The sequence below is a fragment of the Pelobates fuscus genome, chromosome 9 (assembly GCF_036172605.1).
Source record: "Pelobates fuscus isolate aPelFus1 chromosome 9, aPelFus1.pri, whole genome shotgun sequence".
NCBI lineage: Eukaryota > Metazoa > Chordata > Amphibia > Anura > Pelobatidae > Pelobates > Pelobates fuscus.
Window position 1 is genome coordinate 25,519,118 of NC_086325.1, and position 12,829 is coordinate 25,531,946.

At 40.7% G+C, this 12,829-nt stretch overlaps 1 protein-coding gene across 1 annotated transcript in view; it reads left to right on the top strand.

Moving 5' to 3' along the window:
- Nucleotides 1–12,829, top strand: part of GABBR1 (gamma-aminobutyric acid type B receptor subunit 1) — a 79,776-nt gene that overhangs the window by 2,360 nt on the left and 64,587 nt on the right. Inside the window, exons 2-3 of the mRNA XM_063431607.1 lie at nucleotides 1,476–1,679; nucleotides 3,210–3,398. Coding sequence (XP_063287677.1) covers nucleotides 1,476–1,679; nucleotides 3,210–3,398 — 393 coding nt within the window. The remainder of the gene's footprint in view (nucleotides 1–1,475; nucleotides 1,680–3,209; nucleotides 3,399–12,829) is intronic.

Genomic DNA, 12,829 nt, shown 5'->3' on the forward strand with positions numbered 1-12,829 from the left:
TTCTTCAAGATATATGATAAGTCATTTAAAAGGCATAAGGCATGAGGGATAAACGAGATCAATGACCGGAAATGGACTGACAGGTTTATGGTGATCAGGAGAAAGAAAGGGAGAAACAGATATTGAGAACAGAAATACAAAGAAGGAAGGTTGAAGAACGAGACAGTTTTAGATGGTGATAAAGGCTGGAAAGATGGATGATGACAAAGTAGGATTAGACAGAGATAGAGCTATGTAGGCTTTAAGGAGAAGATTAAGAGGTAGAGCTTAGAAAAGCAAGAAATACATCCAGTTATAGTAAAGGAAAGCTGTGGAATAGAAGAGAAGAAGGACGGAGACTGAGTGGAGAGTTTTAGATCGGAAATTAAGAATGAGAGGGACGGGAAAAGATGACAAAATTAGGAACGAGGTGGAGATTAACACCTTGGATGAACAACTAGATGATCGCCTGGGTAGAGAGAAGGAATGGTACTTTCCTTGTGGACTGCAGTTTTGTTAATTGGAGAATGGGAGGAAACTTTTTGTACAAACCATAAATAAAAAAAAATATATATAAAATTGGACAAGTATTAAAGAATTTAGAATCCATGAAATTGTAATCTAAATCAATTTTCCTCCCTTTTGTAAATCTGTTTTCTGTCATCCAAAAACACAGATTCACACTAATTATTTGCTTGAAAACACCAATCAGAGGTCTTAGAAAAGTTCTCAGCCTTAGAGAGTTACTCCAACCACCATGACCACGTCTGTTTTTAGAAGTGCTCATGGTGGTAGGAATGTGTACATGCAGCTTGTCTGCTAGAATGTTGGACATCCAGAGATATTTGCACTTTTGTGCCAGGGGCTAGTTACACCATCGGCACACGTAGCTTAGGCAGCCCGAAACTGCATAATGTTCATTCTGTGCAAAAATGAGGTCTGTTGTCAGAGCGTACTGTGTGCTGCCGACAGGTGTTTTCAGCTTCTCAACTTGCAGGCAGCACTGGGATTGCATCTGCAAGGACAATCTTGATATCTTCTTCCTCCCTCTTCGGTTAATTCCTCCCTGTCGTTCCCACCTCCCTATAATGCTCCGTCCTGCATTTTTTTGTTGTTAAATCCCTTCACTCCCCTGTCCACCTCTTTTTATTTTTAATTATTTTTTTCCCTCCCTCTCTTACTGGCTCATAGAGTGCAATGAGTCTAATCAAATACTGTTCCACAAAATGTGTCCAATAAAGGAGTTATTTTGTTGATATTAAGCTGGAGTTTAAGCTTGAATTTTTTTTAATTTTTTTTTCTGAACTTCTCGTCTGGCTTTCTTTGGATGTTTTATCAACTGATAAAGAATGTGAGCTTATTTCTCTCTAGAAGTATCAGAGAGGTTGTGCGTCACAATATTTGCAGTGCCTACACACACCACTGACACACAAAGGGATAATTCAAGTTTCATTCATTGACAAATTTGTCTCCATTTTGTTTTATGCCTCCACTAGGCTGCCGTATTATACACCCGCCCCGTGATGGGGGTATACGCTACCGTGGCCTGACACTTTCTCAGGTGAAAGCAGTGGAAACGCTACCTGTGGATTATGAAATCGAGTTTGTGTGTCGTGGAGAACGTGAGATTGCTGGTCCCAAAGTGAGGAAATGTCAGCCAGATGGAACCTGGACAGATATGGACAAACCCAGCCGTTGTCGTGAGTAAAAATGCACTTAAATACTTTGATATGATCCCCCTTATTCTATAAAACATCGTCTTCCTGCACACTTACCTGTTAAAACACTCACATGAAGAATCCTCTTGGTTAAAGGGACACTCCAGGCACCCAGACCACTTCTGCTTATTGGAGTGGTCTGGGTGTCAACTCCCACTACTCCTAACCCTGCAAGTGTAATTATTGCAGTTTTTTTATAAACTGCAATAATTACCTTGCAGGGTTAACTCCACCTCTAGTGGCTGTCTATTAGACAGCCACTAGAGGGAACTTCCTGCTCTATAGCACAGGAAACCTGTGCTAGAGCGTCGCTGGACGTCCTCACGCTGTGTGAGGAACTCCAGCGTCGCTCAAATCCCCATAGGAAAGCATTGAAATTCGTTTTCAATGCTTTCCTATGGGGAGACGTAATGCGCATGCGCGGCATTACCGCGCATGCGCATTAGGTCTCCTTGGCCCACCGGCCGACGGAAGCACAGGGAGGAGCGGCGCAGAGGAGGAGGGAGCGACGAGGGACATCGCCGCTGCCTCAGGTAAGTGACTGAAGGGATTTTCACCCCTTCAGTAACTGGGGATTGGTGGGTGGGAGGGAGAGGGACCCTCCAGTGCCAGGAAAACGGATTGTTTTCCTGGCACTGGAGCTTCCCTTTAAAGCTCCCTCCGGCCCACTCTAACCCATTACTGCTCACAAATTCCTGTCCTTACCATTCCTGATGTCATATGTACTATTTTACCTAGTAAAAGCTCTCACATTTGTTACCCTCAATCTTCCTATTTATTGCTATAAACCCATGACCTGTGATCAAACATCTACCCCATACTCCATCTGTGATCGGACATCTACCCCATCTGTCTCCACCTCTTAATCCTCAGAAAGCAAGGGAGTCCTTGTTGATCTTTGAATTTGCTTTTGTGCGTTCCCAGTTCTTCTTAAAACACACCTTAAGCGACTCCTGTTTTAGAAAGCAGATTTAGTTTAGTGACTGTTGTTGCAGTACTCAGCAAGATGATTATGGCTAAAGAACAAAAATGTTCATTTTACATTGGAATGGAAGAAGACCGTAACATGTGAGAGGGTAGGGAACATGTTGTGAGATGTTCTAATATAGAAAGATTGAATAACATGACAGTTGTCTCTGTATGTTTCTTTCACAATTATTTATTAAAGTGTGAAATATCTGGATTTCAAAGTGACTTTGAAATGTTATGCCAACAAGTCAGCTATGTTTTTTTTTTCACTTTTGAAATCTGAAATTCAAATTGTATTCCTGAAAATTCACATTTCAATAAATATCCCTGTTATTACGTCTCTTCTTTGCAACATTTACATGTCGAGTGACTTTCTGTATTTATTACTAATCCGTGTTCCAAATACTCCAGTGTCTTCCCCTATTCATGTACACCCCCTCCTCCACACCTTTGTTCTAACTTGTATCTCCCATCCTTGATGTCTACCCATCCTTTTTATCACAAGTTTATCAATCCATGTATCTTACATGGTTTCTTCTTCAGTTCACATCTGTCCTCGAATGCACTTGAAGCTGGAGAATGGACGAGCAGAGGTCAGAAGCATGGGTCGGGTTCCAATGGAGGGGACAAGTGTCTTGTTCACATGTGATCCTGGTTTCCTGCTTGTGGGCTCCAGCCATAGCCTATGCACCAAGGCTGGAAAGTGGGACCATCCAAAACCCACATGTCAAGGTGAGATACGTTCGTAAAGCAGAGTAAGCTTTATAAGCAGAAATGATGTCACACAGAAATAAGCCAGAACTTATTGGACATGTAGATAGTTTGATAGCCCTGACATAGCTGCCTATTGCTTTTCATGCTATGGTGTATTTATTCTTAAGCATATATAAGGTCATGGAGATAGATGAGATATTGGTGACATCATATTTCAGCTAAGTAGTTGGACGTTCAGTGGGCCTACTAGCCCACTCTGTAAGGCCATGTCGCTGCATCCTACTGATACTGTGAACCTAGTGTGTATATACAGAGATGATGGGGTCATAGTTTGTCATTCTGCTAGGGCTCTCAGTGTCTTCATTTAGTCATGATAGAAAAAGGGACAGCATACAAAGTATTCTGAGAGGTAGCAGCCACAGGAAACGGTGAAGATCGGTGGTGAGACTGTTTCTGGTGATGCTGCCTTCTGCAGGGCATAAAGATGATTTAATCAGTGCTCAAATTTCCAACTAACCACTAGACATTGCTGAGTGAAAATTCAGCCCTGATACATGTGTCATGGGTCATCCAGGGTAGCAGTGGCGAGTACAATTAAAGCTTTGCTAGCAGCATAGCACATAATATGAACACGTGCATCTTGGAAGTTACAACTGAAAGTTTATAAAAAATAAAATAGGTAAAAGGTTAATCAGAAAAGCATGTTGGCCTAATTTGAGCTATATTTTGCAGAACATGTGATAAATACCTCGAGTATCTCTCCAGCAGGAGTAGCAGAGAATCCTTAAAGGACAATTGTCACCAGAATATTTGTTTTTATTATAAGAATCCTTGCCGCATGTAATGAAAAGATATGGCATTTTTTAAAACTGAAGTACATGTAAAAATACCTGAAAATTTGGCCCCTACTTTCACAGAACACTAAATCCCTCTGCCATATTTATACACCTTCGGTCACCCTGAGATAGAATCCGGCCGTTCGGCTCCTGTTTCACTCCCTGCACACAGCGGTGATGTGCCATCGCCCTGTACATAGTGAACCTGGTCCTTTTTCCTTCCTAAGCAGCCTTTTTATTTTTTAGCTAAAGCAGTTCTATAATATTCAGTCTGATTCTAATGACTGGCAGCTTGTTTGAGCGCTGGTGATTTCTCATTGCAGATTTTCAGAAATCGGCTTGTTCTGTCTTGCACTATGAGTTACAGTCTGTAAGGAATGCTGCCACTAGGCTGATCTTTCTCACCCGGTTCTTCTCTCATACATTGCCCCTCTGTCCATTCTTACACTTACACTCTGTCGATCTGTACACCGGCTTCCTGTATCATATAGGTGTCAATTCAAAATACTAACCCTTACCTATAAAGCTCTAAACAACTCTAGCCCTGTTATATTTCTTCACTGATTTGTAGTTACACCCCTTCTTGGTCTCTCCGCTCTGCCAGTGACCTTCTCCTGTCCACTGGTCGCACCCTTACTACTACTCGCAGACTGCTCCATTCTTTTGGATCAGCCTGCTTGCCACCATCAGACTCTCCCCTAGCCTTCAATCATTTAAGAAGTCCTTAAAACCTGGCCTTCTAGAGTAACTTCTATTTTACAAACCCATCTCTTGCTCCCTTCTAAAGGGCCGCATCCAGTTCTGCTACTTTCCAACCTTGTTTGCTGTTGTCTTGATGCCCTATCGTGTTTTTATACCCCAATTCCTCTACAGTGTTAATTTTGGTGGCAAATTTCAATTTAGTTTTAGTCATAGTCTTTTGACTAAAAAAGCCATTTTTAGTTTGTTGTATTTTAGTCATCTTAATTGTTTTAGTCAACTAAATCTCCAGTGGACATGACTAAAATTTAATGGGTTGAGTAGAAAACCTCTATCAGTCTCTTTTGCCCCTTGCCCAGCCTCTCTTTCTCTCCCCCCCCCCCCATTCCCTCTGGGTGTCTCTCTCCCAACCCTAAGTCTGTCTCTTTTGCACCTTCCACAGCCCTTCTGTGTCTCTTTGTGTACCCCCAGCCCCTCCGTGTGTTTCTTTATCTCAATAGCCCCATTTGTGTGTCTCTTCCCCCCCGCCCCCCCATCACCTATAGATTTTTCTCAATCAGCCCGTCTGTTGCTTTGTGTCCCCCAACCCCTCCATGAATCTCATCTTCCCCACGTGTCCAATTCCTCCAGCCTCCAATGTGTCTCATTTCCTTCCCCAAGCCCCACCATGTGTCTCATTCCCCCAGGCCCCATGTGTCTTATTTCCTTTTCTCCCTCCTCCATGTGTCTTACCCTCCAGTGTTAATTTTGGCAGCAAATTTCAATTTAGTTTTGTCTTTTGACTAAAATAACATTTTCGTTTTAGTCGTATTTTTTTAGTCCTCTGAATTGTTCGTTTTAGTTGACTAAATCTCAAACATTTTAATCGACTAAAATTGTCAGATGACAAAACTAACACTGCTCCTGTAGATTGTAAGCTTGTTTTAGTAGCAACCCCATCAACCTATTGTTACTGTCTCATTTATTGTTAAATTTCAGTCTTTTATAATATTGTATAGCGCTGCGGAATAATTCGGCGCTATATGAATACCAATAATAATAAGTTTAATTTCTTTTAATGCTGTAAGAGACTGTTTGTTTTTCAATTTACATATTTCTATTTTTGGAGTGATGTAACACAGGAAATATATGTCAATTCGGAAAACAATCTCTTACCCTATTGAAACAAGTGAAACTCAAATTCCTACACAGAACAAGCTAATTTCCAAAAATCAGAAATGAGAAACTAACAAATTTATTTAGCGTCATGATCTCAAGCTAGCAGCAGGGTTGCCTTTCTTTTTTCTGTAACTTTACAAAATTAATTAAAAAATTAGTGCCTAGTGTCCCCTACCTATGCCGGGGGCCCTAATAAGTATAATAAGGGGTGTGGGGGGGACTTAGTGTTTGTATGGAAGAGTCTAACGTACTAATATAGGTAAGTGTCTGATGTATTGGTGTAAACAATGGTGATGTGGTGGTTGACACTAATCTAAAACTAAAATTCGAAAAGTTGAGCAAGTATCAAAAACATTCCATTGGTTTCCATGGTAATTGTGTTGCCCCCAGACTGTGCTTCATGCATGAGCTTCACTATTTACTTGGCTCTATGGTATTCATAGTGCAAACCTCCGAGCTGGATTCCCAGTGATTCTTATGGAGGTATCTGTGCTGTATGTACGTAGGGTAAGATTTCTCATGGGGAATGGTAGAAAGAGAATGGCTACCTTGTGGGACCTGTTTCCTAGAACACATAAAGGGACACTCCAGGCTGGACTTGGCTCATTATTTTTCCATGCATTATGCAAGCATAGAATTTAAATGATAGTTGCCAGTATATGGAAAAAAACCAATAAATTAAAAATTGTAAAAATAAAAATGGCACTTACATATGAAATGCTGCGTTTTCTGCCAAATTCAAGGCTGTGCAGGGTTTGTGTTGCTTTCTCACTAAACCAGCCAGTGACTGATTCCTACTGCACTTTCTATAGCCCTGCTTGTCTATTCCATCTCATGGGAGATGCAGATTCCCAATAAATGGACAGATGTTGTATTGGGCATCCCTGCCCCAGGCTCCTGTGCTCAGTATGGTTTATCAGAATATGCAGAGTGTGTTTTATCATCTAGTGAGAAATATAAAAAATATATAAATAGTAGATATCATTTAAATATATATAAATGTAAGGTCTACTTTCAAATTCTTATTAATTACCATTATATTGCACACATTCTAAAATCTACAGCTGTGCACTATGCAATATGAAGCTAAACCGTGAAGGTTACCATTCTCTACGTACCTTTTTTTTTTTTTTTTTTTTAATTCTTTATTTGTATTTGACATGGGTGGTGTGAATACGGTCAACCAAGGTTACAAATACGTTATGGTACAGATTACAAATTGTATACATAGGTAAATAGAAATCGCGTTTGTGTCAAGCCACCTAGTACTATTGGTCGCCCGTGCTTGTAGGGTCTACTGATCAGGAGGTCCTAGCTATCGGTGGTTCTCTCTACGTACCTTTTATAGATAGCAATACTGCTGAGGGTGTTCCTAAAGCATGAGGGTCTAACTGCTGGCACTGGCATGGAATTGTGGGAGTTGTAGTTCAATGAAAAATATATTAGACACAAAGGAATTTGAAAATAATTCACCACAAATTGTGAGGGCTTTAAAGGAAATTGCACCCACAGTACGTACCCACTAGATATGTCTGTAAAAAGCATTTTACGCTAATGTTAGAATATTCCCAGAAAAGGGATTGTATGGCATTGTATATTACTGTACAGTGTAAAAGCAAGGTGTTTATTTTTTTTAATTAATTGTCTACTTTGAGTAAGCTTGGGAACTCCTTCATGTTCAATGGTGATATACGTCCAAATTTCTCAACATTGCTTGCGGATGTTGCACCATAACCACTCCAGTGAGCTGTAGTGGTGATGGTGTTTTAGAGTGCCTCTGTAATTATGTAAAAATACCACTTGTACCTCTCCCTCCACTCTTACATGGGCCAGTACTCCAAGAGACTTCAAAATCTTACTTTGGCTCAGCACTGCAAAAGGTTGCCTTGCCTTGTACTAGTATACACCGCACCCTGGTGGCCATATGTGGTACAGCATGTGAAATTATGTGTCTAACCCAAATTCACAGAAGTGGGACTTTTTAGGGAATATTGTCTCCCCCATTTTCTTTGCCAGAGTCCTGCGAATGAGGCCACAGAGTCTGTACTGAGGCCTTCAGCAAGTTACATTACAATGGTTATAGATACAGACAGTAATGCTCAAACTAATGTTTAATGCCTCATGCGCACTTACAGCTGCACACCGCCTGTGCATTGCTCTGTGTTCCAAGACCTGCTTTGAGTTGATATTTTGTCTTCATATTTAATTGCTGTTAGTGCCGTGTGATTTTAGTGTAAACCCTGGTAATATAACATGAAATATTTAGCTAAACAGAGACATGTTTATTATGAATGTAACGGTAAAAGAAAACCTAATATGTTGTGAATACTGAAAACGAACATTTACCTGAGAATGATGTTGCATGTGAATGCCGGACGTGTGAATTCCAGTAATGCTAGACAACACTGGGACTAAATGACATCTTTGGGTAAACATGGTCCGCTGCTTATGAGGTAACGCTGCAGTATCATATCCTGCCACAGGGTGGCAGCTAGGGACTTCTGTTAGCTTGCTATGTCCAATGCATACTGCAAGTGCTGCGGACTATATACTTTTCCTATGTCTGTGCATACTTTGATTTGTGATTGGTGGGAAGTATTAATATGTGTTATTAATATGTGATGACAAGACGATTACTAGGTTCTCAAAATGCACTATAAAACAGAAAAAGCTGGCCGATCCGTCACATTTCAGCTGAGTGTAGATCAGGAGAAAGGAGGGCATCCAGTGATTTTATTTTTACAATTGACCAGTAGCATAGCTCCATTATATGTAGAGAGTCTTCTGAGAATTCTACAAACAGCAGTCTGCCTAACTGTTAAAGACAGGGCAGTCTGATATGCAGTGTATAGAGGAGGGACACAGCACTCAGTGAGAATAGAGAGACTGGATGGGGTAATAAAAATACCAATATCTCTTACACTAAATAAATCACAACGTTGCTATGTATCCTGCATTAACACAATGCCCAAAGTAACATTTTCATGATGAGCCCCATTAAGTGCTAATATAATGTTATATTTAATATAATATAATGTTATTTAAGAATCCACACTAAAAGAATTCAACTAAATATTGGATATCTGCAAAAGCTGACCTGGCCCTATCCTTTCATATGACTATGGATGCCCTGAGCCACTTTTTTAGGATTCAAAATGCTAAATGTGGCCTTCTGGCTGGATGTATGAAAATCCCTCTCTCTCTGTAATGGGGTACAGTATAGAGGGGTATCATCCTCTCCCGACAATTTCCCCCTCATCGCTTTATGTTTGGGTTTTTCTGTAATACTCTCTAGTGTTTATTTGCTCATTACACCTTCTGTCACTCTGGTGACCCTGTATTTATTTATTACACACCTTGTCGCCCCAATGTTCCTGTATTCATATCACTCAGGAGTTCCATTATTTATTACACACACTCCATGTGTTTCCATATTCATTTATCACACCCCCTGTCACTCTTGGTTTCTCTTACTTTATTACACCTCATGTCACCCTGGTTTTCCCTTATTGATTTATTACACCCCCTGGTTTTCCCTTATTGATTTATTACACCCCCTGTTACCCTGGTTTTCCTTTGTTGATATATTACACCCCCTGTCACCCTGGTTTTCCCTTATTACTTTATTACACCCCCTGTCACCCTGGTTATCCCTTATTGATTTATTACACCCCCTGTCACTCTCGGTTTCTCTTATTACTTTATTACACCCCCTGTCACTCTGGTTTTCCTTTATTGATATATTACACCCCCTGTCACTCTGGTTTTCCCCTATTGATTTATTACACCCCCTGTCACTCTGGTTTTCCTTTATTGATATATTACACCCCCTGTCACTCTGGTTTTCCTTTATTGATCTATTCACTCCCTGTCACACTGGGTTTCCCTTATTGATTTATTACACCCCCTGTCACTCTCGGTTTCTCTTATTACTTTATTACACTCCCCGTCACTCTGGTTTTCCCTTATTGATATTACACCCGCTGTCACTCTTGGTTTCTCTTATTACTTTATTACACCCACTGTCACTCTGGTTTTCCCTTATTGACTTATTACACCCCCTGTCACTCTGGTTTTCCCCTATTGATATATTACACCCCCTGTCACTCTGGTTTTCCTTTATTGATATATTCACTCCCTGTCACACTGGGTTTCCCTTATTGATATATTACACCCCTGTCACTCTGGGTTTCCTTTATTGATATATTACACCCCTGTCACTCTGGTTTTCCCCTATTGATTTATTACACCCCCATCACTCTGGTTTTCCCTTATTGATATATTACACCCCCTGTCACTCTGGTTTTCCTTTATTGATATATTACACCCCCTGTCACTCTGGTTTTCCTTTATTGATATATTACACCCCCTGTCACTCTGGTTTTCCTTTATTGATATATTACACCCCCTGTCACTCTGGTTTTCCTTTGTTGATATATTACACCCCCTGTCACTCTGGTTTTCCTTTATTGATATATTACACCCCCTGTCACTCTGGTTTTCCCTTATTGATATATTACACCCCCTGTCACTCTGGTTTTCCTTTATTGATATATTACACCCCCTGTCACTCTGGTTGTCTCCTATTGATATATTACACCCCCTGTCACTCTGGTTTTCCCTTATTGACTTATTACACTCCCTGTCACTCTGGTTTTCCTTTATTGATATATTCACTCCCTGTCACTCTGGTTTTCCCTTATTGATATATTACACCCCCTGTCACTCTGGTTTTCCTTTATTGATATATTACACCCCCTGTCACCCTGGTTTTCCTTTATTGATATATTACACCCCCTGTCACTCTGGTTTTCCTTTATTGATATATTACACCCCCTGTCACTCTGGTTGTCTCCTATTGATATATTACACCCCCTGTCACTCTGGTTTTCCCCTATTGATTTATTACACCCCCATCACTCTGGTTTTCCTTTCTTGATATATTACACCCCCTGTCACTCTGGTTTTCCTTTATTGATATATTACACCCCCTGTCACTCTGGTTTTCCTTTATTGATATATTACACCCCCTGTCACTCTGGTTTTCCCCTATTGATTTATTACACCCCCATCACTCTGGTTTTCCTTTATTGATATATTACACCCTCCTGTCACTCTGGTTTCCCTTATTGATATATACACCCCCTGTCACTCTGGTTTTCCCTTATTGATATATTACACCCCTTGTCACTCTGGTTTTCCCTTTTGATTTATTACACCCCCATCACTCTGGTTTTCCCTTATTGATCTATTACACCCCCTGTCACACTGGGTTTCCCTTATTGATTTATTACACCCCTGTCACACTGGGTTTCCCTTATTGATTTATTACACCCCCTGTCACACTGGGTTTCCCTTATTGATTTATTACACCCCCTGTCACACTGGGTTTCCCTTATTGATTTATTACACCCCCTGTCACTCTGGTTTTCCTTTATTGGTATATTACACCCCCTGTTTCTCTATTTTTCCCTTATTCATTTATTAAACCCCCTGTCATGCTAGTGTCCCTATTCTCCATGTATTATACCCTTTAGTTTAGGGGTGCCCAACAGGTAGATCCCCCAGATGTTGTAAAACTACATCTCCAGTGATGCTTTGTGTGCCTTTAGAATGATAAAGCATCATGGAAGCTGTAGTTTTAGAACATTTCGGGATCTACCTTTTGAGCACCCTTGCTCTAGTTTATTACACCTTCTGTCCCTCTATTGGTCTTTTTTAGTCATCTTTATTCATTATATACTCAGTCAATCAAGTGCCACCCCCCCAATATTTATTATAAATATTACCATTATGGCACTCTCCTGTATGCATTATTACCCCAATAGTTGGTACCCTGTCTCCCTCCTGCCCATATAACTATACTGGGCTACTTAGTTTGAAACGTCACAGCTTGGTTTCTTTTTTTTTTTTTTTTTTTTTTACCTCTGCTTCATCTTAGTGCCACCTATGGGCGGTGGCACACAGCAAACCTGGTTTCTGTCTTTGTGTCAGTGTTTGCAGTCTCCCCTGGTACTCAGATCACTGTAACAGGCAGATAAAGCACTGTGATAACATCTGCTGTCAGACAGTGAGATAAAGCAATGGCCAGCCTGCCCTCCAGTGCTGTGAGCTGCTCACTGCATGAAAACCAGGGCGGCAGGCTGTATAATCTACATGCAGTCACAGCCACACTTCTCTGGACACAGAGACCTGCTGTATATTCCACTGCTGCCGGAACAGGCCGCTGGCAGGATCACAATGAGTTCTGTTCCGTGCTCTACATTGGTATTATGTCTCTGTTGACAACGTATATGCAGTGTGAGATTGAGCTTGTTGGGTCTGGGTTTGCGAGCCATACTTTCTCATTTTACACCAAACGTTCTCCAGGGCATTAAATATTGTGTTGTTATCCAAGTGACCTCCAGCCTTACTGTTAGGCTACAAGTCAGTGTGTGTAAACAGCCTTAGTCTGCATAATAAAATACCAGTATCTGACATTTCATATTAACCTTTAACACAAATTGTATATAGGTTTAGATATTTATAAAATTCAGCAAAAGACAAACATCCAAACGGGCTCAGTGACGTGATGGGTGACCGTCACAGTGACTCAGATAATGCCCTCCCACCGCAGTCTCCGCAGAGTAACACGGTGACACATACTGAGTTACTTATTAAAGACACCAGTGATTTGCATTTTGATGCCAAAATAGCTGAAATGGAAAAACGTTCTAAGTCAGCAATGTTTCTAATTTGGCTATTTTCTAGTTTGAC